The 27,966-nt window shown below is 38.8% G+C and overlaps 1 protein-coding gene across 3 annotated transcripts; it reads left to right on the top strand.

Moving 5' to 3' along the window:
- The first annotated feature begins 96 nt into the window (after positions 1–96).
- Positions 97–27,076, top strand: LOC128862102 (uncharacterized). Of its 3 annotated transcripts, XM_054100533.1 has the most exons (4): positions 106–193; positions 263–573; positions 24,456–24,628; positions 25,810–27,076. In XM_054100533.1, the coding sequence occupies exons 2-4, from the start codon at positions 312–314 to the stop codon at positions 26,947–26,949; spliced, it is 1,575 nt and encodes a 524-aa protein (XP_053956508.1). In that variant the 5' UTR covers positions 106–193; positions 263–311; the 3' UTR covers positions 26,950–27,076. The 3 variants fall into 3 exon arrangements, with proteins under 3 accessions (XP_053956506.1, XP_053956508.1, XP_053956509.1); XM_054100531.1 differs by having other exon boundaries at positions 97–573; XM_054100534.1 differs by lacking the exons at positions 106–193; positions 263–573 and adding an exon at positions 2,920–3,198.
- The last annotated feature ends 890 nt before the right edge of the window (positions 27,077–27,966 follow it).

Below are 27,966 nucleotides of genomic sequence, written 5' to 3'. Positions count from 1 at the left end.
TTATATGTGTTTGCTGTCACCTGTAATAAATTCGCCTTGGACTGGCTCCAATCATAAACTCTTATCGCTACCATTGACGATATGACAACGGCAATTACTCATTTCTGCATTGAGCTCTCACGCTCATATAAATTCACTTACTTAGCTGCGCTTACAAATTGATATGTGATAGGCGTACTGATTTAAGTATTCAGTATAAAAACGATCAAACAATAACGCGCTTGTGAATAAATTGCTGAATATTATAATTTTTTTTTTCTAGTACGCTTTTAATTTGATAAATTGGAGATATACAATTAATAACAATAAGAATGGAGGAAGGCGGTATAAATTCGGAAGTGCAACCGACAATAAACGTCCCAGCCCCACGATCGACAGTTCCTCCTCAATCTTCTTACTCTCCATCGAATTTCAATTTACCACCAGCTCAAGTGGCTATTCACGTCGAAGCATCATCGATACCCCCTGGTTACGCTCCCACACCTCAACGCCCACCACAAATTATGCCACCTACGGAAGGTTGGTTTGCTCGCAACCAAAGGAATAAACCACAATCGAACTCAGTGGGATCAGGTAAATACAAGCAGTTATAGATAGCATTGTGTTTTAAAATGGAAATGAATTTTATGTCACAACAAAGTCATAATGAAATCAAATGCAAAGTGCACTCTCGGAGTGGAGTCACTGTTTTTTTTTGTTTTTAATAAAATAAGTGGCAAAACTTTCCTTTACTACCACGATATATTTGAATGGGGGGCGGAGAGGGAGGGGGCGTGGCACCAGGCACTACGCCCATTAGAAAGAGTAAGGTCACACCATTATAACTGTGAAAGTCCCAACCTCCTACTGTCCCTATAGAACCCCCAGAAGAAGTTTAAAAATTAGGTTTTTTCTGACCGCATTTGCAGTTTGTACTGAAATACAGTTGAAGAGAAGAGTATACAGCAGTCGTCAACCCAGCAAGCATTTAACTTAGGTTTTATATTTCATAGCACTTATGAAAACGTTGTTTTATCGTAAAAGTTAAGAGTGCCGATGGCGAAAATTTAGGTAAAAAATTGTCCGATTTTGCATTATTTCACTATTTATAAATTTTTTTTTTTTTGTAAAAATATTTGTTTTTGTAATATACAAGTATATTTGAAATCAAAAAAGTGCCGCAGGCGAAAATTTGGACTAAAAATCGCGCGATTTTTATTTCAAATTTTCAGTATTTCTAAAAATATTTGTTTTTGTAATATATATGTATATTTGAAATCAAAAAAGCGCCGCAGGCGAAAATTTGGACTAAAAATCGCGCGATTTTTATTCCAAATTTTCAGTATTTGTAAAAATATTTAATTTTGTAATATATATGTATATTTGAAATCAAAAAAGTGCCGCAGGCGAAAATTTGGACTAAAAATCGCGCGATTTTTATTCCAAATTTTCAGTATTTGTAAAAATATTTGTTTTTGTAATATATATGTATATTTGAAATCAAAAAAGCGCCGCAGGCGAAAATTTGGACTAAAAATCGCGCGATTTTTGTTCCAAATTTTCAGTATTTGTAAAAATATTTGTTTTTGTATTATATATGTATATTTGAAATCAAAAAAGCGCCCCTATAAATAATAAAAATAATAATAAAATAATTGTTCCCTTTTGGTTGACTGGGTTTTTCTTATTTCGCTTTGTTCTTCTCTCTCTCATCGTTCGTTTGACGGTTCGCTCCTCAAATTTATTCTGCACGGCATTACAAACGGTTAGAAGAACATTTGTAATAATAGAATTTTAATAGAATTTGGACTATTATTTAGTAAAAATAGCTTTAAATCGAATCTTAATGTAATAAAGAATGTTTATAAGTGATTTTGTTACTTTTCTGTGTTTGTATTTAAGTGAAATAAGCGTCTGTAATAGGGTATTTTTTCAAGCTTATGCAAAAAAGATGCATTTTTAACGTTAAATATTGCTATTAATTCTTAATTTTAATTTATAAAAAGTAATATAAATCAAAAGGCTGATATAGTGACTACATTTGCGTGTATTAATTTTTAAATTCGGTCCACGCACTTACATATTATAAGCAAATATATCGTGGTAGAAAAGGAAAGCACAGCCAAATAAGTTAATAAGTTTTACCAACTTGTTTTAAAACCCGAGTGTCCGGTTGAAATTTGAAGACTACATATGTACATATTTTACATATTTATTTTTGATACTACATATAAAGTTATGAATGTTTTCTGCTAGATAGCCAGGCAATTAAAAAGTGGCATTACGATGTTTTGTATTCAGTGAAGTCAGTGTATTATAAATAGAGCAAGAAAAGGAAACTCAATACCTTCTTTAGTACCTACGTGGACTAGAATTTTTTCATAACCTTTAATGTATACGAGTACATTCTTCGTAAATATTTTCCGGCAACTTAAATTTTCATAGCGAACTGCCACTATTTTTTTCAAGTAGCTCGAACTATAAACCACAGAAATGAATAAAGAAAATGGTTTTGAATGGCAGGATTTTTTGTCTAGAATTCAAATAAAATTTTCATTTCTTAAGTAGACATTTTGCATACATTCATACGTTCATGCTACAATTTTGAGCATAATTTCACATCTGCGCACTTGCTTATTCACACGTTTTGCTAACGTCATCATCTTACACAATTTTGCGCCTGCTTCCTTCCATTTACTTGCATTAGGTTTTATATTTAAATACCTAAATTGAGGTATACCAAATTATTTGTTTATAGAATGCACTAAATGGCATAAAATGCATTCAAGAATTCAAGCGAAGTATATTGGATTTCCTTTCCTCGTATATGTATGTACATATGTACATAAGCAAGCATTTAACTTGTACAGGGTGTCCGGTGGCAAAATTTGGTTTGATAAATTTAAAGTTTCTTCCTTACCTGTAGAGCGTGTGAGCGGGGTTCTTTGTGTGGGTTATTTATGGGCTACCACATGGGTCCATTGCGGCAACGCATTTGACTGGCGCATATAAACAAAAAAAGGAGATGTTCTTTTCGTGAAAGCAAATACCATATTTCGTGGTCTATAAAGAGGTTTTTGTTGGTTGTGAAATATATTATAAAATTGATGCTTATTTGAAACGAAAGCGAATTTTAATAGAATTTATGGTAATCGCAGACGGTGGGTGCGATCATAACTTCGGGACCGGGACGCACATTCATTTTGCTGGACAACTGGGGTAAGCCTAACCTTTTCTCTACTCTTTGAAGCTTTTATCGCAGAGATAATGGTGCATTTGAATTGACTCAATTCATTTAAATTCCATTTATTTTCTGCATTCAATTTGATATACATAATAAAAAAACACCATGGAAAAACATTTGGGCAATACAAAATTGTTCTTAAAACGGTTATCATTAACGCAGCACTAGCCGTACGGCAAAAGTAGAAAGTTGCTAAGTTTTGTGCATGTAAACTTCGTTACCGCAACGGACGGAACGGGCCTACTAGTCACGATGTCACATTGGACGAGTGAACACATGAATGATTCGTGCGCAACTACTCGACATTAGTTTTGTTCACACGGCAATATTAGACACCTAAGTGATCCCACAATAAAGATTAGATTGGATCTTGAGTGCAAAGTTTCCGAGTAACAAATTCGGTGACAAACAACACACAACCAAGCCCCCCAGCGGCGTCAGTCATGGGCTGTGTCAATTTTAAAATCTATTGTGCATGAAATATTGTGGAATAATCTTAAGCTTCAGCCAAAAAATCGAGCAAGCACTCAAGCCTAATGGTGCTCACACTCACCAATGTAAACGTACGCCCCTATCAGCTGGCACGTTGAAACAACGATATACGATACTACGGAACGAAACAGTGGTGAGAATTCATTTACATGGGGCTCTCATTAGTTTCACCATACGGGCGTACGTTTACATAGGTGAGTGTGAGCACCATGGCAATAACAATTTCCGTAAAAATTCTTGCGAGAAAATTTCATATGATAATCTCGAACAGGGTTCGAATTGCTGACTGAACTTCAACTATGGCATTTTCAATGCATAGTCGTTTTTTGCGCAATAACCGTGACTATCGCTTTAGCTATGAAATAGCTGCATGTTAAATGGAAATGAAACATGCAAACACTCAAATGAACCGAACTGCTTAGGGGGCGTCCATAAATTACGTGAGGTGTTTTTTTCAATTTTCTGACCCTCCCTCCCCCCCTGGTGAGATGTCGTGAGATTTTATACAACCCCCTCCCCCATCCCCCAATCTCACGTGAGATTTTTCAAAATGTGGGTTTCTTATGTAAACGCGTTGGATTGTTATTGTAAAAAGAAAAAAAATTTGCTTCGTGCTTTTATTTACGACTAGTTAAGACTAGTAATCATTATTGCTGAGAGTTATAAGTGTAATAAAAATTTAACAATAGAAGACTTAAATCGTAACTACTGCGATTAAAAAAAGAATATCTACTCTAATTCAGTCCATGGAGAATCATGCGCGGTTTCAAGAGAGACTATTGGGACCAGCATGTCCATATGATTTTCAGTAAAATCATGTGCTCCTTCAACTTCGTTCTAATCTAGCCACTCTAAGCCGTTGACGCTTGCGCACAGTAACTCATTAGCTCGTCTTGTGACAATCCGTGAGGGTCGCACTTTGCGGAACATACGCGCTTGCTTAGCTGGTGCAATGTGAGCTGCTCTCCTGTGCTCTGCAGCTCTTGTGATAGATGCGAAGTAAATACCGCATGTACTGCAGCATATTTTCTCTAAATCATCACGTATACTTGGGCAATAGAGATCAATAGGCGTGCTGATGAAGGCATTCAGCGGTTGAATCGGTACGCGTATTAGAAATGGAGCAAATGATTTTCCGTTATGTTCTTTAAAGTCCGGAATTGTCAAACGTCATCCTGAGTGATAGGGCGTTCGGCTCATGGTGGCGCGAAAACAACCGACGGGCTACACTGTACCGCAAATTCAGATTAAATTGATATAAAACAAATATGGTGGTTTGACAGTAGTAATGTATAACGTCGAAGTATGAATGAAATTATTTTCTTTCGAACGAATTAGTGAATGATCTTAATCATACTACGATTACGCTTGAGATTAAATCTTAAGCATGTACAATTTTTTTGTTTCAATCAGAAAAAAAATTGCGTGATATTTGCCGATACCCCCCACTCTCCAACGTAAGATTAGATGAGATTTGACTCGACCCCCTCCCCCCCTTAAACATCTAGGCCTTTAAGTCGATTAATATTTATTTCTTATTGGTTGTTTAGATATCTGTCACAAGATGTAGTAGTTCTTTTATTATTGCAAAATTCAGGTACAATGTATACATATTTAAAAAATCACAGTATTCTCGTATACGCATATTTACAAAGTTTACATACTTAAAAAAACCCAGCATTCAGGTATACGCATATGTACATATATTAACTAAATATGGGATATGTATCGATCATCGCTATCCAAGCTATTGTCGCAGTTATTACAATGATGCATTCAAACAACTATAGTTCTTTTAAGCAGCAATAGTTAACTGTTACCCGAAGAACTGTGGCTGTCGGCTTACACTTATTCGTCGTTCATAGTCGTCAGTTAAGCAGTTCGGTTCATTTGAGTGTTTGCATGTTTCATTTCCATTTAACATGCAGCTATTTCATAGCTAAAGCGATAGTCACGGTTATTGCGCAAAAAACGACTATGCATTGAAAATGAAATAGTCAAATTACTATTGCTGTTGCTATTTGACAGTCAGCAATGCAAACCCTGATCTCGAATTGGGAATGATGAAGCCTATTTTCATTTTTCTGTGGGGGTACCGCAAAAGTAAAGTCTATGATAACAAATTTAGCGACCATCTCACCACTAAAAGAAAATATCCTTCGCGAGGTTAATGGCATCCCGGCTTCACTCCTACTGTGGTTCGGAGGCCAAATACCAAAAGTGTACAAGTCAAGAAGTAAAGGCAATAGTTTTTAAAAAATAAAATCCGCACCTGTCTTCTTTGATATAGCATTGAAGAAAAATAAATTAATATAATATAGTAATTTTTTTTTAATTTCTAATTTTACCACTAGATACCCTGTATATAAGGGCCACAATCAATTTAATAAAAACAGTTTTTTGTTCAATCAGCAAATTTGTATAATTGCCGGGTATTTGATCAGTACAGAAGGAGCTTACTCCAAAAAATTTTACGGAAAACAGTGATATTTTATATGCAAAAACTTTAACTGTTTTTAAATATTTTTTTATTATTCTTCTTTTTTAAGAAGAAGAACAACCGATGAATCGAAGAAGTAAAATTAGAGACTGAGTTTATTGAACAGTTTGCTTATTCATAAGTAACGGAAAATTATATACATACGAGGGCGGTTAAACGCTTCGCTATCTATGACTACGGTTAGATATTGGTTCAACGAATTTAATTTTTTCGGAGGGGTTAAAAGAATAGACGGAGCTTTGTGAGAAGTTTATCTTTCTAAAGAAATAAAAAATACAATTTTTGAAAAAATTGTGTCTTCATTTCTAACACGGGTACTTATTGAACACCCCTCGTATGTATTTAAGTACTTCAATACTTCTTATATACTAAAGAGAAACATTATTGGAAAGTATGCTTATAACTGTGAAAAAGCAGATGACAAGAGAATAGGAGAAGAAGCCGATCTAATAAACAGTAAGCGACTTAAACATTAGCACGCTTAACAGTTATTAATCGAAGTCAAGAAACAAAAGTTCAGGCATTGGAAGTTCTAAAAAAAAATTCATATTTTCCCTTACCACTTGCATATTTTATGAAGCCAGATTCTCTGCTGATTCTTTCTATTTTTTTAGGAACTCATTTAATTTTTTGCAAAGACTTTCGTAAATATTACTTTTATTTAATATTTCGTTTAACAATTTCCTAATATCGCTCCATGGGGCGTAGCTCTGGACAATTTAGTGGATTGCTCTGTTGGGAAACAATGTTGCCGTCGTTGGCTTTAAATCAATTGATTGCTTTTTTCGAGAAGGGCAACTCGCTTTGTGTTTTCATTTCTCAAAATAAACTAAAACAATTGCAAGCAATTGTGAAGGACACGGACGATCCCAAGAGAGGATTCGCAAAGTTGAAGCAACAAAAGTTTCCTTGTATGAACGCGGCCTTGCCAAATCAAAAACTTTTTTCGAAACTTCGATTTCTTTTGTATTCTAAACAAACATCTTCTTCATTTTCCCTTTACTCTTCGTGACAAAGAACTGCTGCTGGAGTGAGTAACAACTGCCTTTCAGTTGGTCAGCAAAGCGTACAACCAATACGCAACTGTACAATTTTTTATGAAACTGTTCGTATAATAGACGGGCTTTAGGTTCTCTTCTCTTTCAGTCTCTTCGTTTTTGTTCAGAGCTAAACACCCTTTTTACATTTTTGAACGTAAGTTGCCGCGCTGGAGAACCTTTTCGCTGTTTTCCACCTGGAGGCGAGTTCCTCTTCACGTGGATATTCACTGATGTCGGAATATTTTTGCCAACTGCACCGCTTTTTCTCTCTTTTCTTTGTTCAAAACACAACTTTTTATTTTTCTCAAAAAATATTTATTTATTCACCAATATCTGCTTTGCCACTTCCAATGGGTGTAGCTCTTAAGCTTCTTTAGTTTAGGGAATATAAAAAAGTATCTGGGCCAAATCCGGTGAATAGTATTGTTGAGGCATGATTACGGTATTGTTTTGGACGTGTTAAGTGGTGCTTTATCGCTAGCAAAAAGTCGGCAATCGCACACGTCTAAAGCCGAGAGCATTAATGTCTAAAGAAGTTTCGTGGGCTACGAATGTGTGAATTGCCAAAAATTGACCTACCTCACGACGCATCGCATTATCATATCTGGCTCAAAATCACCAAGGTTGGGAATTTCAAAATCGGTTTTATGACAAAAAAAATTGCAAGCTATAATGATGACTATTAGTTTATACTGTTGCTTAATTTGTATATTTTTACACCTTTACAGGGCAGCGCACAGAATTCTTTATTTTTTTAGTAATATTGCTTAGTAGTAAATATCTTGCAGAAAACCATCAATTCGGGAACGTTTTCCTAAGTTTCATAAAATCCGCAAAAGCCAAACAAAGCGCATAATTTGAGCTTTGTTTAAAAACATGGGTATATTATGTATCTATATTGAGTAAGCAATAATGAAATCAATACATTCAAAATTTTCTACAAGGAAAATACGTCAAAAAATTAAAGAAGATGCTATTATTCCGCATAAAATTTAAGAAATTTCAAAATATTTAAAACTCTTATAATCGAATTAAAGTAATATGTACAGAACAAAAGTTCTGTAATCTAATAAATATATATATAATATTTAATACCTCCATTTATGCGTATTTTATTGAAATATTGTAATGTTCCCGAAAATGATAAACCGTTCCTGGAATGACAAAAATGTTCTCGAAATGATGATGATTATCAAAACAATAACATTCTTGACTTTTTTCTTTTTTTAGCGTCGGTGTTGAAATAATACTGATTATTTGCTCAAAATCAATATATGATATATTACTAAGATTTCTTCATCATCGTCATCGACACATGCCTGGCAGGTAGCAACATATCTGAAGCAAATATTTGGCTTCTCAGTAGGAAATTTAACAAGAAAGAATGTCCCAGGGGATACGAGATTTGGATGTATATTTTCTTTGCAATAAGACGTATTTGCTTAACATCAATCTGTTTAACTTTAATCTGCTGATGACGAGATATTGTCTTTAAATCTTCATTGTCCGAGGAAGATGACCAGCTTACTCTATTTTTAAATCTCAAATCGTTATCTGTGATCATGGGCTCTTCGTCAACAGGAGATTGAATTGCAGGCTTAAAAACTGTCTCAGGTTCAACTGCTCTCATATTACAAAGGCTAGAAAGCCTCGATAGTTTTAGCTCTTTATGAAAATGTTCGTATCGATATAATTGTATGTATTAAAACGTCTAGTCCTTTTTGCCAGTACACTTTTGTGATGTCCATTATACCTGGAATAGCATCCAGAGACTTTGGGACGCGGTTTTTCTCCTCAATCACGTTGTATTCTGGGATTACTTTTACTTCGATAGCAGTATTTTTGAAAAAATCGGCGAATTCTGAGGCTGTTCTATCATCATTACCCATCAAGACATGTCTGTTAGCTGTTCTTTTTAGGTATCCTTTACCATGACCAGCCTTTTTCTATAATATTCTTTATCTCTCTGCTCTTCGTTCATCTCATCCAAAAACTTTCTTCTTCTAGCATTCGCCTTTTATCTTTGGCGCAAATAAGCTGCATTATCCTTTTTAAGCTTTTTTAGAGATTTTGTTTTTTATTTTTTTCTTTATCAGGAGTTTCCATTATGCTGTAATTATAAAGAGACAAAATTTTAAAATAAATTTATTAAAAAATTGTAAATGATTCGCCCTTAGAAATAATAATCATCATTCCGAGAACGCAACAGTCATTTCGGGAACGTGTCATCATGTCCGGGAACGTTTCCGAAATGACCGTTCACGAAATGACGATTTCAAATAAGCGCGCGCTTTGATTAGACGACGGCCATCTTAAATGCGATCTGGGTTTGCCAATAGGAAAATATGTGAGTCTACTTTGTTATTTCGTGTCGTAAAAAAGGATTTCATCAATAATTAAATGTAATAATTACGTTCACGAATTGACGGACTATTGATGTACGCTCTACGAATAATGAATTGAAAGGTACTTACCATTTAGATTTATTTTATTTGACGATAAATACTCTGACAGCCCGCTTTGTTATTGCTTTCTTCCTCGACTGACGTTAGACACCGAATGGCTGCATTCACTTAAAATTATTTTTGATCTTTTATCGATACGTTCACTGAAATGACTTGTGCGGTATGGGACAAACTATATTGGACATTTTTATAGTTAAAAATAAATAATCTTTTAGTATCCTTTCTAAAACTAAATTTTATATAAAAAATACCGTGTATTAAGTAATGAAATGGGTAACTTACTTCAATTTTTTATATTAAATTTTGGACTTGTTGCTGAAGATTGTACGTTAGGACGCGTTCCCGGAATGATTATCAATGCATGTATATTAATTTTATTTAAAATTTGCTTTATTAATTAGTTATATTGTTTGATGTACACACAAAACAGGTTAGTTGAAGTAATTTATTAATTTTTTTTTCTCAAATAAGTCAAGATTTAAGACATTAAATTGCTAGCAAAGCCAATTCTGCACCTTGGTGATTTTGAGCCATCTACACATCGGGTGCTTGTTTGACAACTTGAGAATTTAAAATGATAATAAAAAACATAAATATTCTTAGACTGATTCTTTTTGTTGTAATCTAGAAGATAATTTCATGACATTTATTTCTTGAATATGATATGCGGCATGTGTCCGCCGCGGCTACGATTTACATGGTATATTTGAACAGTCCAATTTTGGACTACTTTTTCCAATAAATAAGCAATTGGGCAATGGTTTCTATTATTGCAGGCGCTGTATTTTATAGGCATATTTAAGTCAAGAGCCTTACGTAAAATTTTCCACATAGTCGAAGGATAAAAGCCAATAAGGGGAAAAAGACGACACATCGTCATTTCCACGTTTTCTTCAACACTTCGCTCTATGAACTTGGAGAATAGATATTTTTTTTTTGTTTTCAAAGTAAATTTCTCCAATTTCAATGCGTTGCTTTGGCGTCAAAAGATTAATGGTGATTTACCAAACTTTACTGAACAGAAATATCAACACCAAGTTTGCCATTCTCAGCCGTCAAATAATAGTTATCGATATCGATATTTCTCATGCAGCTAAAGACACACCCGATACAATAATTTAAGATTAAAAACACAAATAACCAAATTCCGGCTTCACAAATGCAAAAACAGTTCTCATCTACAAACGCATGTGGCCATATGTACCTCCGCTTACAGAATACTAAAGGTGGAGCCTTCGGAAAACCGCTTTTTTCGCGATTTCGACAGCCGGGCGACGTCAAAATAAATGAATGAATGACATTCTAAAAGGAACTTTGCTTAGAACAAATCTCGTACACCAAACGAGTACTCGACTATCCCAATTCTTAAGAAATTATCTGAATAAATATATTCCTTCTGATAAAAAAAAAACATTCAAATGAAATGGTATCATTTGAATAATCCCTATTTATCGACACCAATAACCAGCACAAAAACAACGCGCGAGGGTATGAGTAGTTTGACATTCCTTATCTATTATTGGGGAGCTCTGTTGTGGCACACAGCTTTATCTTATCTATACATTGCTAAATATAATACTGGTAACCAATTATCAAAATAAAAATGGATGTAAACAAAAAATATATTCTGTATTAAATATTTGCAAATTTGTCCAAAACTCTTTATCTTGGCATACAATTTACGCTACAGTATGGCAGTATTCTCAGCGAAGCTACGAAGTCATGGTATTTTCTGGTTGCGGCTGGTTGGCACTGATTGTGCTTTCAATGCGCTGATTTCTAGAATTTGGAGAGAATTTAATTCGCTTTCCAACCATATTGGCCCAAAAAATGTTACTAAATAAACTGTTTGCGTAACGTATGGATTGAACGCCGGGCCTAACAAAGAAAACACGTTTCTTTTCGTTCAAAGTTAGTTTTATTCATCAACGTAATTTCCATTAAAAACAACACAATCATTCGGGGCCGCTTTAAATTTCAACACCACTTTTGTAGAATTATTTATTTTTTGCCTCAAAATAGGCCCCAGTTTCAGCAATAACCTCTTCATTCGAGCGAAATTTCTTAAAGAGCGAATTTTATTCGAGCATTTTTTTTTAGGTCTGCGAATAGCGATCGTGGGATGTCGAACCAATTCGAAGTTCAACTAATGTAGTTTTGACATTGTTTTGATTCATCAAGACGTTCTTGAGTTATCAGTGAGCCAACGCTGCACCCACTTTCACGTAGTCAAATGCTCATGCAATATTTTATTTATTTATTTTATCAACAAACAAGACGCTTACAGACTGTGACATAGGTAGATACAAACAAGAGTCTTAGAGTAACTTCTTCAAAGTAAACTTAGTGTAAGAAAATCAAAGACTAAGGAAGAAGAATAGGCATTAAATTGAGCTAGCATTTATTCCATAAACAGTTATAGTAATATCCACAAAAAACAATTCATTACAACGGAAAATGCGTGAAGGAACATTGAAAATTACTTTATTGAGCAGATACGGACAATCTATTGGGCCCGCACAAATATCAAAGACAAAACACATCGACGACAGAACACGCCTAGACTCTAAGGACATTCGATTTATTAATAAGCAACGAGAGCGTAGGGACGGAATGGGATCAACGATTTTCATGGAGCGCAAAGCAAGCCCCTAACGCTCTCTGAACAGACTCTTATCTATTGTTGTTGTTGTTGTTTTAACAGCAAAGTTAGCCCTGTCAGTGTGGGTATATCATCTGTCGTCTTCGTCTAGCTCATCTAGGGGTAGGCCCAGGAAACATGCTGTTTCGACGGGTTGGGTCCAGAGGGAGAGGGGGGTTAGATGAGTCTGATTAAGGGGGCATGTGAAGAGGTGGTTAGTGTCGTGCGGGGTACCTTCACATGCCGGACATGTGTTTGGTATGTCGGGGTCAATTCTGGATAAGTAGGAGTTTAACCTGCTACAATATCCAGAACGTAATTGTGCCAATGTTACACGAGTCTCAAGGGGAAGCTGGAGCTCTTCATCTGCAATGGGTGGTGGTTGGACTCCGATTACGGCATTCACGGGACGGGAGTTCATGAAGGTGGTAACGGACTCCCGGTGAATGTCGTTTATTGACTGTCTGAATACTGTCCGGTCCAGTAGGTCTCGGTCAGTTTTGTCCTGGAGTTCGTCAGCGTAGTCGAGGAGGTGTCTCCTGACGTGCCTGGGAGGCGGCTCAGGCTCAAGCAGGTGTCTGCAGGGGTGAAACCTGCGGTAACACCCCAGCAGGAACTGCTTGCTGAGCAGTTTGTTGTGCTCCGCGACTGGGAGCATTTGTGCCTCGTTGTGCAGGTGTTGTATGGGTGACATCAGGAGGCACCCGGTCGCTGTCCGAATGGCGGTATTCTGACATGTCTGAAGCTTTATCCACTGCGAATCACTAGTGCCAGGCGACCAGACAGGCGCAGCATAGTTTAGAACCGGCCGGCCAATTGCCTTAAATGTCGAGAGCAACAGTTCTTTGTCCTTGCCCCAAGTGCTGCCGGCCAGCGATTTGAGGACCTTGTTGCGATTTTGGACTTTAGTGGCAATTGCGGTTGTGTGCGCAGAGAAGGAGAGCAAGCTGTCAAAGGTTACACCCAAAATTTTGGGGTTATTTACAGTCGGAATTGGTGTGTCGTCGACTTTTACCTTAAGGGACAGCTTGACCTCCTTTGTCCAGGTGGTGAAAAGGGTCGCCGTGGACTTAGTGGGGGAAAGTTGGAGATTCCTCGCAGTGAAAAAGCGAGAAAGGTCGGTGAGGTAGTTGTTCACTTTGGAACACAGGCCATCGATGTCATTGCCCGACGCCATTATCGTGCAGTCGTCAGCGTATGAGATCAGGGAAACTCCCGCTGGTGGTTGGGGGAGCTTCGAGATGTAGAAGTTAAAAAGCAAGGGTGAAAGGACACCACCCTGCGGTACGCCTTGCTTAATCTTCCTCTGCTTTGACATTTGATCTCGAAAAATCACTGACGAGTGCCGACCGCTCAGGTAGTTCGCGGACCACCTCTTCAGCCCTGGCGGGAGTGTCGACTGATAAATATCATCTAGTAGCGTGGAATGGCTGACTGTATCGAAAGCCTTCTTTAGGTCCAACGCTACTAGGACAGTCCTCTCGCAGGGGCGGTTTTGGTTAAGCCCGCGATTTATCTGGGCGTTTATGGCGGTGAGTGCCGTGGTGGTGCTGTGCACTCGTCGGAATCCGTGCTGATGTGGGGCTGGGGCCAGGTGGGTCGTGAAGAGTGGGAGTAGGAGGGCTTCAAGTGTCTTCACTACTGGGGAAAGGAGAGTTATCGGCCGATAAGACTCCCCTTGGTTGGCGGGTTTCCCAGGTTTCAATAGTGGGACCACTCTCCCTGCTTTCCACTTGTCAGGGATGATGAGAGTGGCCAGAGACAAATTGAAGACCCTTGTGAGGTATCCTACTCCCAGGGGTCCCAGATGCTTCAGCATCAGCGCGTTAAGTCCGTCAGGGCCAATGGCTTTCGAAGATTTCGACTTGTTGATGGCCCCCTGAACCTCATCACCGGAGAAAGTAAGTGGCGCACTGTCGTTCGTCAGTTTGTGCAGCCTTCTGGTAACACGACGTTTGGTTCTGTCGCCCGGAGGATGCAGTGTAAACAGCCGGCTAAAATAGCTCGCGCATCTCTTCGGGTCCGACGAAGTACAACCGTTGAAGGTGATAGCCACCTTGTCGTTGTGTTTCGTCGGGTTCGACAAGGACCTAACGGTGGACCAGAGCTTACTCACTCCGGAGGTGAGGTTACAAGTCTTCAGGTGCTCAACCCATTTAGTCCGCTTATGTTGATTTACCAGTTGCCGGATCTCCAAATTGAGATCCCTTATGCGGGGATCCCCGGGATCGGCCTGGCGTAGGTGGTCACGCTCGTTTGCTAAACTGGCTGCTTCTGCTGGGAAGTGGGGACGGATGTCCTTATAACATCCAGCTGGGATGAAGCGAGCCGCAGCAGCTGTGAGCACCTTGCGGAATGCGCGTTCGCCGACGCGCACATCAGTGGGGATGGGAAGAGCGGCGAAGGTGTCCTCGGTGAATTCCGTGAAACCGGCCCAATTAGCTTTTATAAAGTTAAAATAGGACCGGTGATTCGCGGAAACGAAATCGGCAGGTCTCTCGATCGAGACGATAATGGGCAAGTGGTCTGATGCAAGCGATAGCATAGGTCGCCACGTTATGCTATTTATCAGACCCGCGCTAGCTATTGTTAGGTCAGGCGAGCTGCTACAATTGCCCACTACCCTGGTGGGGGCGTCGTCGTTCACTGTGCTGAATGTCGAGTCGTCTATCTGCTCTGCCAATTGCTGTCCCCTACGATCATTTGGCAGGCTTGAATGCCAAAGATCGTGATGCGCATTGAAGTCACCTACAACCAATCGGTTTTCACCTCTGATGAGCGCACCTATATCAGGGTGATATCCTGCCGGGCAGCAGGTGACAGGGGGTATGTATATATTAAAAATTTCGAGCTCGGAATCGCCTGACCGGACAGCTATGCCTTGACATTCTAAGGTGCTGTCCCTGGGGTCGATTCCTTCATCGATAAGACGATACTGCACAGTGTGGTGGACTATAAACGCTAGGCCACCACCGTTGTCTCGCTCGCGATCGTGTCTGTGCACGTTATAGCCATCCCTGGTGATCAGAGATGACCTAGCGTGCAACTTTGTTTCTTGGACCGCAGCTATCTTGATACTGTGCCGGTTCATAAAGTCGACTATCTCGTCGACCTTACTCGTAAGTCCGTTGCAGTTAAACTGGAGAAGCTTGAAGCTTCTCGGTGAGGTCAGTGTAATCCGGGGGGTGAGGGACGCGTGGGGTTGTCTACGTTGGACCTGCTGTGCAATCCACTGTGGTTGTTGCGGCCTGATGGTGGTGGGCGGCCGCTCCTCCGGGGGAGGTAGTGGGTGCAGAGCTCTGCAGCAGGGGGCAACGTAGGCAGTTGTCCACTCACGGGTGGTGCGCAGGCCGGAACATCTCCGAAAATGGCACCAGCCATTGCAGGAATTGCACTGGACTGATACCAGATTCCGAGGTATTACGGTCTGACACACGGAACAGACTGTACGGGGGACCAGGAGCTGCTGGTTTGTCCCCGCACTGGGGTTGGAGCAGGAAGGGATAGGAGGGGTTAGAGGGGAGTTGTGTTGCTCCGATAGGCTCCTCACCGTGGAGGTGTGGGTTGTGGTGGCGGTTGGTAGTGCCGGCCTATCAGGGGGTGTAGTAGCCGTGGAGGCATCAGACGCCTGTTGGCGGGAGCAACACGTGGCCACATACCGTGTGGACCACTCCCTGTGCGACTTAAGGCCTGAGCAGGTCTTAAGGTGGCTCCACCCGTTGCACTTATTGCACCTAACCGAGGTGGAGTTCGGGTGGAGCCGTTGATGGCAGACGCAGCAGTAGAATACCTCTGGCCCAGGGTTGGATTCGACACCAGCCCTGAGGAGAAGTATTTGGAGCAGGTTAGCTGCGGGAGTTTGCTCCTGTGACGTAAGGGGTGGGGTGATATACGATACACTAGACAGGGCTAGTGTACTGGGGCGGCAGCCCTTGGTCGGGAATAAAAACCCGAGTCATTCCGGTAACGTAGAACCGGCTGCCATGGGAATGTGACGTAAGGGGTGGGGTGATATACGATACACTAGACAGGGCTAGTGTACTGGGGCGGCAGCCCTTGGTCGGGAATAAAAACCCGAGTCATTCCGGTAACGTAGAACCGTAACCGTAGAACTCTTATCTATTAATATAGACTGCATGAAACGGTCTCCAATGAATTCCGCGTATTCTAGCCGTGACCGAACTAAGGACAAGTACAACAGTTTAAGATTATTAAGAAAATTAAGAACTATCATATTTCGACGAACAAAGCCTAATATTGCGAAACATTTAAAAAGAATAAAGTTTATGTGGGTGGTGAAGCTGAGCTTGGAGTCAAAATAAACACCCAAATCTTTTAATTTACTAATTGACTCAAGTTTAGCTATAAAATTGGGTGAGATACCGTTTCAATCTGAAAAAGAAAAATCTGTATACTTGTAGATTGTATCTATTTGGAAACCTCATTGAAATGTTTCTAAACTGTCCTCCGTACAGACATCTAAATTCATGAATGTAGATCTGCCCGGAATAAACCCATGTTGATTGGGACTAGGGCCGCCACATGGCCTGGAATGAGCTTGATTTTCAAGGTTTTTTAGGTCCTGTCAAGTGTCAAGATGAAATATAAGTTGTCCAGTTAATTTTTAAAATTAAAAAAATTCAATATTAACAAATATGTATCATCATTTGTTAAACACCAATCCCAAAAATAATTTTTTTTTTTTTCCCAATATCAATAATTTATTGCAATCGATAACCAAAAAAGTATCAACACTTGTAATTTCCCCCCTAACTCATCATTGACTTATTGCTTGTTTTTGCCCATCACTACAAAAATGCAACATTGAAGCTGATTGAAATTAAGCGTAAATTTTTCTGATATGTATAGTTAACTTAAATTGTTTAATGTTATATTCGTTTAAGAATTTAAATTAATATTGTTACAACACATGAGCCTTGTGTCGTTCATTTACCATGGAAAACAACGAAGATGCCGAAACTTAAAAAAAAAGGAAGATATACAACATTTTGCGATAGATGGATTGAAGAAGCAGAATATTGCAAATGGATTAAAAAAAAAGATGATTATACCGCATCTTGCAAATTATGCCGAATTGATATTTCTATAAATATGAAGGAAGTCGAGCATTACGCAAACATGCCCAAGCAAAACGGAATATGAAATTAGCATTGTCTCAAAAATTGTCACACAGCATGATAAACTTCACTGTTCCGGCAGACTTAAAGGAGGATTCACACAATTCACAGGATTCATACACGTTTTTCACAATGTTGTTCACGGGCTTAGTTATAACAGCTTATACTGTCAATTAAAACTAAGTTCTTCAATATTTTGCGACAGTAAAATAGCTATTGGGAGGTTGAATTAGTTTTAAAGGTGACACACAGATGGCGCTATTTATCAGTTTATCGCGTTGGCAATACTGAATATATATTCATGACAAAGCCTCATCCCTAGGCTTTGTTTATCAGTATCTGTCATTTCGCTGAAGTATAAACAACGCCGTGTTTTCGTGCTCCGAGTATGTCAACTTTCGTGCCGTCGAAACGCAATTTGCGGGAAGCTTTGCTTTTCTGCTTCAATTTGAAAAAAAATACAGCCCAAGCCCGTGAATTGCTGCAGGAGGCCTACCCAGACCATACTCCGTGGATTTCAACATGTGAGTACTGGTTTCGACGATTCAAAAGTGGTGATTTTCACACCGAAGACAAGGAGCGTCTTGGCCAGCCCAAAAAGTTCGAGGACGCGGAATTGGGGGAATTGGTAAACGAGGACTCGTGCCAAACCCAAGAAGAGCTTGCTGAATCATTGGGCGTTGATAAATCAACCGTTTGCAAGCGTCTAAAAGCGATGGGAATGATCCAAAAGCAAGGACATTGGGTCCCGTACGAGTTGAAGCTGCGCGACGTCGAACGGCGACTTTTTACGTGCGAATTGCTGATCGAGCGACAAAATCGGAAGGGTTTTTTGCATCGGGTGGTGACTGGCGACGAAAAATGGATCCACTACGATAACCCAAAACGCAAAAAATCATGGGGTTTGCCCGGCCACGCATCAACGTCGACGGCCAAGCAGAATATTCACGGCAAGAAAATCATGCTCTGCATTTGGTGGGATCAGGTCGGCGTCGTATATTTTGAGCTGCTCCAACCGGGCGAAACAATCACGGGGGATCGTTACCGACTGCAATTGATGCGTTTAAGCCGGGCATTGAAAGAAAAACGGCCAGAAACGGTAAAAAGGCACAACAAGGTTATTTTGCAACATGACAACGCTCGGCCGCATGTTGCTCAACCTGTCAAAAAATACCTTGGAACGCTTGGCTGGGAAGTGTTACCCCACCCGCCGTATAGTCCAGACATAGCTCCCTCCGATTATCATTTGTTCCGGCATATGAATCTCGATTTGGCGGACCAGCGGTTCTCCTCGTACGAGGCTACCAAAATATGGGTTGAGTCATGGATAGCCAAGCAGCGGGCAGAATTTTGGAGAAACGGCATCCGGAAATTGCCCGAAAGATGGGCGAAAGTTGTAGCTAGCGATGGCCAATACTTCGAATAAAATATTTTGTACCGTTTTTTCACAATAAAGCCCCAAATCTTCGAAAAAAACCTTTAAAACTAATTCAACCTCCCAATAATAAAATAAGTTGTGGCCATACCAAAGCAGAAGTACAGTAACACGCAACGTATTAGCACCATACGCACGAGAAAAAGTAGCTGATGCATTAAAAGAAAGTTTTTACTTTTCGGTAAGCAGCGACGTATCAAATATTGCAAACGAGAAAACGTATCCATATGCAGTTCAATATTTCGTATTCGCATATTTATATTTCATGTTAAATGCTTTATCTGTCGACGTAGAAAATATGGTGATTAAAACCTTCAATGAATTTAGCTCATCAACTTTGTCAAATGAAAAGTTAAAGGAATGTTTTGAGTTTGCATTTATCGAATACAAGCATCTACTTCGGCATGTTCCCACTCTATGGCTTTCCCTTTTGCCTGCAATCGACCGATTATTACATTTTTGGCCTGCGGTTAAAAGGTACTTTTTGCAAAAGGGGGAAAACAACTGCAGAAAAGAAATCTAGAAAATTGTATCATATGGAATGTCAGATACTGAACTAAATAATGCGGATGAAGAGTGTATATTTAAATATTTTTATTTTATTCATAATATAATGCATGAATTCCAATCAGCTATACTAGCGCTTGAAAATGATTCTTGTACAATAATGGAACTTGACAGCATAATAATTAAGTAAACTTATAAATAGTCTTCAAAGTCTCCATTGTTTCTATGGAAGTAGAGTTTTGGTTATTTTTAAAAATATTTCAAAGAATGATGTTCAAGCATTCAAATTAGAAGCAAATCTATTTTTAACAAATCCTATTTCATACTTGGAGCAACGATATGATTTCGGAGATGAATCCATTTACAAACACATATCAGTTTGAAATCTGAAACAATCTCTTTTGTCATGGGATACATTAGCAGAGCTTCCAAAAATTTTACCGATATCAAATTCTATTGATAATGACATGTTATATACAAAATATTGCTGTCTTTGAGAAGTGTTTGATCAATTGCCAAAAGATATTCCGATTGACAAAATATGGTCTTACTTTTTCAAAAAATGTGATAAAAATACCTTTTTAAATATATTTAAATTGATCTCATTTATTTTTTCTATTCCAATTAGTAATGCCTTTTGTGAAAGAACTTTTAGTACATTAAACAATTTATATTCCAAAGAAAGGAATAGAATGGCGTTTGACCTTATAAAGGCTGAATTGTTAATAAGACAAAACTTTCATAAAAATTGTAAAAATTTTCAAAATTTTTTGCTAACGCCTAAAGGAACAGAACTGGTTAAGTCTGTTACTAAAAGTGCAAAGTATGTGTGGAAAAATTAATATAGTTAAATGTGAATTAATTATAGGATGTTTATGTTATTTGACGTATATTGAACTGTAATACGTTTTTTTTTTTAAGTTTTTGTATAATTTGTTATGTTTTTATTGTTTTTTAGAAAATTTAGCAGTTTTTCTACTCATTCATACGCATTTTTTTTAATTATCAAGATATTTTTTTTGAAATCAAGCTCATTTTAGGTGAGTGTCAAGCTGGCTGGCTTTTGGGATGTGGTAAGCCTAATTGGGACATAACGAATATTTAACAGAAAAGTATATTTTGTATTTGACTACAATATTATTACACAGGCCTGCGAAATCTCGCTTTTTTACAGTTTCTACAACCACCACGGGTGTTTCTTGTAGGTTTTTTTATGCTGAAAACGAATATGGCCTTGAAAATGCTCCAGCACGTCAGGATTTTTGGCAATTTGAGGTTAAATAGTCAAAAAATGCAGATTTTGGCCATTTAAAAATTTTTTTTTTTGAGCAAGGTAAAGTTTTTTTTAATTTTCCACAACGGCATCGCAAAGTACTACTCTTTAGCTTTAAGGTCCTTTTTTTAAAATATTTTTACGATTAATATAAAAAAAGTTATTCTAAAGACCCATGAAAGGAGAATTGACACAAAAAAGACCCACGAAAGGAGAATCGACACACACCATCTATTCGTCGATTTCAAAGCTGCATGCGACAGTACGAAAAGGAGTTTCCTGTATTCCGCGATGTCTGAATTTGGTATCCCCGGTAAACTAATTCGGCTTTGCAAGATGACGTTGCTCAACACCAGCAGCGCCGTCAGAACTGGGAAGGATCTCTCCGAGCCGTTTGATACCAAACGAGGTTTCAGACAGGGTGACTCGCTGTCGTGTGACTTCTTTAACCTGATGTTGGAGAGCATCGTACGAGCCGCAGAACTTAATCGCTCAGGCACAATTTTTTATAGGAGCGTACAATTGCTGGCGTATGCCGATGATATTGACATCATCGGCCTTAACAACCGCGCTGTTAGGTCTGCCTTCTCCAAAATGGATAAAGAGGCAAAGCGAATGGGTTTGGTGGTGAACGAGGACAAAACGAAGTACCTCCTGTCTTCAAACAAATAGTCGGCGCACTCGCGTATCGGCACCCACGTCACTGTTGACAGTTATAATTTTGAGGTTTTAAAAGACTTCGTGTATTTAGGAACCAGCATTAACACCGATAACAATGTCAGCCTGGAAATCCAACGTAGAATCTCTCTTGCCAACAAGTGCTACTTTGGACTAAGTAGGCAACTTAGCAGTAAAGTTCTCTCTCGACGAACAAAACTAACACTCTACAAGACTCTCATCATGCCCGTCCTAACGTATGGCGCAGAAGCTTGGACGATGACAACATCCGATGAAGCGATGCTTGGAGTGTTCGAGAGAAAGATTCTGCGTAAGATTTTTGGACCTTTGCACGTTGGCAACGGCGAATATCGTAGACGATGGAACGATGAGCTGTATGAGCTTTACGACGACATAGACATAGCGCAGCGAATAAAGATCCAGCGGCTTCGATGGCTGGGTCATGTCGTCCGAATGGATACAAACGCTCCGGCTTTGAAAGTATTCGATGCGGTACCAGCTGGTGGTAGCAGAGGAAGAGGAAGGCCTCTTCTGCGTTGGAAAGATCAGGTGGAGAAGGACTTGGCTTCACTTGGTGTGTCCAATTGGCGCCGGTTAGCACGAGAAAGAAACGACTGGCGCGCTTTATTAATCTCGGCCAAAATCGCGTAAGCGGTTATCGCGCCAATTAAGAAGAAGAAGAGTTAGAGTCTTGCTCATGTTACATTTCTTTGCCAACTCGCGTTCACTAAGTTTTTCATTTTTACGAATTTCAATGACATTAACTTTGTCTTTTAAACTCAACACTGCTTTGGCATTGCGATTCACGTATGCTTACAATAAGAAACTACGTGTATATGTATGTAAATACATATTTAAGTTTTTACTGCATTAAAAACAAGTTCTTTGTATTTAGCAACAGAATTAAAGTACCCTTTGGGGTAAAAAACAAGTGGTCGCGACCTATTATGAGAGAGTTGTCTGCTCAAGAGAGAAAAATTTTCAAAAACCTTTACGAATTTTTTAGTATCTACTTTAAAAACTGTCCGTTTATGGGATGTGTGTGTTTAAGAGAGGTGTTCGATACGAGAGATTTCGCAGTATTCCTTTGGTAATGCTTCAATTGTTGGCTCCTTCCCGGATAAATATACAATATATGGCACACATTCTAGGCGGCTGCATGTGGGGTGGGGTCTTTATCAAGATACACGTACTTTTCTTCATACTCCTTTTTTTAGCTTATTACCTTTACAAAATTTTAGGAGTTTTGGAGTATATTGTTTTTGGCTTTTCCGAAAATTACCGTTATAAGGCAAGTGGGCATGATTATTGACCAATTTCGCCCGTTTTCAGTATCAAAATACCATGAATAAAATGGAAAGTGTTTACCAGTTTCATTCAAGTAGATTAATTTTTTGATAATTTGCGAGTTGCGCACGGATAGGCATATTACTCCTTTCATCAATCTGAGTAGATTGACACATAATTGTTTATGTTTATCTCAATTTCTTTATGCTGTTACATACAATACTCTGGTATGCAAAAGTTTTCGGGTATTTGAAAAGCAAGTATGTACATATATCGGGAGCTGACCTTCCCTCAGTCTTGTTTTGTTGACATGAAAAAATTAAGAAAAATTGCTCTCTTTAAACAAGTTTGCACTAGCTTATATTCAGCTTACAAAACTTATTTATTCTTTGAAAAGTTCAAGTATTCTTCCTTGAAATCCGACACAAAAAACTTCAAAATTGCTTAAAAAAATATCACAGTTTGAAATTTTTTAGTTTGTCAAGTTGTTTTGTTAATAAATAAGTTGAGAATTTGAGGATATTATAAAAATGTTTTGAAGGAGATTGGCCTCTGTAGGCAACTTCCTCTAGGATATAATAGCATCTTGAAGCAGATCTCCCCTTCCTTCTCTGTACTTCGTACAGACCTCTCCATTCGCAAACTGGGTTTTTCAGGGTTGTGTTAGGGCTATCTATCCGAGCAGGCAAGATTGGAAAGAGAAGAGAGTCGGTATGGATATAGGTACCTCTGTTTTCACTGACGGGTTCAAAGATGGAATCTGGAGTGGGAGCGGAGGTTTTCTCTAAATCAGCCATCATTTCGGTCTCCTTTAGACTGCCGGAAACGAGCAGCGTTTTTCAATGCAAAATGCTTCGGGATCGCTGTTGGAAGGGAGACATTAATATTTTTTCTGATAGTCAAACTTCGATCAAGGCCCTGTCGTCGCCGTATTGCAGCTCTCTTCTGGTGAACTCCTCACGAACGTGCAGGAAACCTTTCCCTTACCTGGGTTCCTGGGCACAGGAATATAGAGGAAATGAAATTGAAATGAGCTTGCCAGGACATCGGTGTCCCCTTGACCGTTGTTAAAGGGAAACTACACAATTTCTTTCTAAAAAAGCGCAAGACAGATGGAGGTATATCTCATCATGTGCATCATCAAAAACACTATGACCTCAATACGATATAAACAGAACGCTTAAGGTGATGGGAATCTCCGCCATTCAATTTCCAAACTCATTGCGGTGTTCACTGGTCACTGGGTGATCGGTACTCATGCGAAGAAGCTTGGTTTTCCGTACAACCCCTATTGCAGAAGCTGTAGGGATGCTGCAGAGAAAGGGACTGTTGAGCACTCTCTCTGCAAATGTTCGGCTCTGGCGGCTAGGAGCTTGAGATTTCTTAGCGTGCCCTTTGGGTATGGCTTGAGGAAATTCTCCAGCCTAGACCCCTTTTCTCTCCTCCACTACATCAGCAGCACTGGATGGCTGTAGATAGTTTTTTCTTCCTTAAATTTTTTTGCAGGTAGTGGTCCATATTATGGTATCAAAATGGCGCGTAAGTGCTTCTTGTAGTATACTCTGGGTACTCTTGGCATCTAACCTACCTACCTATATATACATACAAATGTTTGGTACATTTCCGTGACTAATCGTACAGCTGTAGCAACTTCTAAGTCACTAAATATTTAATTAATTTGTGTTTTTGTGGTACAAAGTTATCGAAAATAAAATTCACTAATTTATTGAAATTTTTCATCTATAAACTTTTCGTTTCACACTATTTTATTTTCAGCTATTTTTGTTCTAGTTGCCGGTGGCATGAACTTAGCCTGGAGTTGTGGCTTTGTTGAAGTCGAAGGCTTCGAAACAGACACACACATATTGATTTGCTGGTACATTGCGGCAATTATTGGAGCTTTAATCTCAGCTTTCATAACGAACCGCATTACAAAGAGACCGCTTTACGTAAGTATTCACTATCTACTAAGTATCTAGTATGCATACAGTCACTCACAGCTTATTTGATACAGATACGATGGTTTTGTGAAGTGTTCTGTATTTTATAATATTTGGTGAAAATGGAAAACTAGACTATGCTGACACTCTTTTCTTGTAAAAGTCTTATTAGGGGTGTGTCGTCCCTTATTTACCACACGATTCAATAACTGTTGACGAACTTAAATGTACAATTTCAGCTATTTTACGATACGTGATTCCTTTTTTGAAATGCTCCACAGCTAACTCTATTGAAGTACGCGGTAACATGGTTTAAAAAAGCAAGCGTACATAAAGTTTAATTTTCGACCTCTTCTTTTCGCCAAGAGTTAGCTAGTGGTGAATAGATGAAGCGCAACGCAAGAATAAAGTTGCCTTAAATTACATGTGTTGGTAAGGCAGTCCGCTATACCAGACTAATAAGCTATAGCCATACTCGCTAGCGGCGAATTTTACTCGATAACTTTATTGTTGCTTTTGCATGCAAATTTTTCGTTAAGTTAATCGAGCTTAGAGATAGTGAGGGGGTAAATAGCGAATAGAAGAGGCCTATTGCTGTATGTCGAACTCACTCTACGAAATCTCACATACTTTGTCATTGCGTTCATACATCTCGGCGGCGCGCGGAATTTTCAATGCTTCGGCTGACGGTCTTCCCACCGCTATAAACGCAGCTGACCATCATTATTATATTTTCATACGTGTCCAAAATTATGTAAAAAAATTTCAATCGGCATAAAGTAGTTTTACTTTTTAATTTATTTTACAAGTTCGTCTGTTCAGCTGACGTATTTCCCCCTCTACGGCGCAGCTGACTATTTTTTTTTATTCTACTAAATGTCAACAATACACAAAAAAATTTTCAGCCGGTATTAAATGAGTTGGTAAACAAATTTTTTCGACACGTTTCGCAGCATGCCACGCACGTACCCACCGCTACTGGACCAGCTGACGATTGGTTTCGTCATCCATTGGCGTCTACCTTCAGTATTAAAATCAGTCGGCATGATGATGAGGTCAAAATGACCCCTGGCTCCCGGACTAATAGAATACTTTACAAAAAAATCACATCTGCATCAAATAAGTTGTGGGTGATAGTATGTACTCGTATATTTAAACTAAATAATTTTTTTATTTTTTTATCGTTCTAGTTATTTTCCGGCTTTTTGGTTCTGCTCGGCGGTATACTCTCTGTTTCGCTTCCTCATGAATATGGCGCGATAGCAGCAGCTCGCTATTTGAACGGTTTTGCAGTGGGTCTCACTTTTGTGCCATTATTGGTGCTAATTGGCGAAGAGGTTGATTGCCATCAACGGGGTATGATCGCCGCAATACTTGAGGCAGGCAGCTTCACTCTTGGCATATTCATGCAAATTGCTTTATTTACTACACACTACGATTCCGTCACATCATCATATTACAAAACATTTGGTCCAACGGAGCTGCACGGCATTATCGTAATCGTTTTTGGTGTACTTACATGCATAATGTCATACTTCTTGGTTGTCGAGTCTCCCATTTACTATCTACTGCGTAACGATGAAAACCAGGCCATCGATTGTCTGCGTCGTCTGCAACGTCCATTCGTTGTAACACAGGAAACGTATCAGCAGCTTGGGGAGCATAAACGTTACGTTGAGGGCAATGGTTACGACAGCAACCTAGGGCTATCGGCACTCCTGAAGCTTTGCCTGTACCGTGGCTTAATTGCGCTGTCCTTCTCGCCTTTCACCACTATCGGGCTAGTAACGTCAAGTGTGCTGTATGTTGGTTTTGACACTTGGCCATTTATTATTTTCGGTTTGTCTTTATGGTTGGGTTCGTTTATTGCGGCATTTCTAATAGACTGGACAGGTCGAAAAATATTGACGCTAATTGGTGCTTTAGTTTGTGGAGGCATGGCGATCGGCGCTGGTTCTATTTACCATGAACCAATTAATATTTTGGATCCAACTAAACCGGACTCGATTTTGTATATACTCTTCGTGTTGGAACTGTTTACGGGCATCTTTAGAAGTTCATCTTCCGCATATCTGACGGAGGCATTTCCGCTACATCTGAAGTCGTATTATATCGCCATTTCATTTATTGTAGAAATGTTGGTGTTGCTCATAATTGAGTGCTGCCACCTTGATCCGGATAGGCTTGATGCATACTTCATTACAGTTGGCGTATTCTTCCTGGTATTTTTTGTGTTGGGTGTTCTATTCTTGCCGGAAACTAAGAAACTTACATTGCGAGAAGCTCAAGATAAATTCAAACTTGAAAGAATTATTAATGTTTTTGCTTAATGGGTTAATGCTTAAATATTATATTTACCCGTCTACTAATGAATGTGTATTAAATTATGTGTTTTGCTCCTACAGTATCTTATGTGCTTTACAATGAGTTAATAATAAAAACATTTTTTTATTCTGATATTCTTTTAATTGATTTCCTGAACCAAAATATGCTCTATTTACCCAAGATAAAGGGGGTATTCACTGAAAAGAGGGAAAAAGACTGATTAGGTTCGTACAACAACAAAACACACTTGAGATTAAAGTACTGCCTTCAAGCGCTTCTGCCCCATAAATTCAGCGTGAACTATACTGTGTAAACGCTCGAAATCGAATGATCCATACTTATATCTTTTTTTTACAATACTCTTTGGTATCTTCCTCGCTACTTTTGTAAATGCTTCCTATGGAGGATGACAGATTAACAGGTAGGATTAGCAAAATAAACTTATAAGATCTTTAGTTTTAAGAAAAATAGTTTAAAAACGATTTAATATTGTTAATTATAGAAAAAGTAAGTATTTGTTGGTTTTCGGCTTTGGTTTATTGTATCGATAATGAAAAATTGTAATTAATATCGCGGATATGTATAAAAGTATGTATGTAAACGTAACACATGAGCTGAAAAGTACCTGGCCTAACAAAGAAAACTCGTTTTTTTCTGTTCCAAATTAGCTTAATTCATCAACGTAATTTCCATCAAGATCAACACAATCATTCCAGCGCCGCTCTAACATTTCAATGCTACTTTTGTAAAACGATTTATTTTTTGCCTCAAAATAGGTCTCAGTTTCAGCGATAACCTCTTCATTCGGGGTTAGGTCTGCGAACAGCCAGCTGTCCCTGGGAGCCAGATCTGGCGAATACGGTGGATGTGATAGCAATTCGAAGTTCAATTCGTGGAGTTTTGAAACTATTTTGATTCATCTTGTTTTTGGTCAACAGTGAGCTAACGCAGCATCCACTTTGAACAGAGCTTTCTCATAGTCAAATGCTCATGCAATATAAAGGCAATGAGTTCCTTTGATA

The sequence above is a fragment of the Anastrepha ludens genome, chromosome 4 (assembly GCF_028408465.1).
Source record: "Anastrepha ludens isolate Willacy chromosome 4, idAnaLude1.1, whole genome shotgun sequence".
Taxonomy (NCBI): Eukaryota; Metazoa; Arthropoda; class Insecta; order Diptera; family Tephritidae; genus Anastrepha; species Anastrepha ludens.
Note: the sequence above shows the minus strand (reverse complement) of the source record. Positions and strands in the feature narration are given on the sequence as shown.

Bases quoted from the DNA above. Each gene is read 5' to 3' on its own strand.
- LOC128862102 (XM_054100531.1), top strand. From the start codon at position 312: ATGGAGGAAGGCGGTATAAATTCGGAAGTGCAACCGACAATAAACGTC. The intron at 574-24,455 runs GTAAATACAAGC...TTTTATTTTCAG, and splicing joins ATCGAACTCAGTGGGATCAG to CTATTTTTGTTCTAGTTGCC. The intron at 24,629-25,809 runs GTAAGTATTCAC...TTATCGTTCTAG, and splicing joins TTACAAAGAGACCGCTTTAC to TTATTTTCCGGCTTTTTGGT.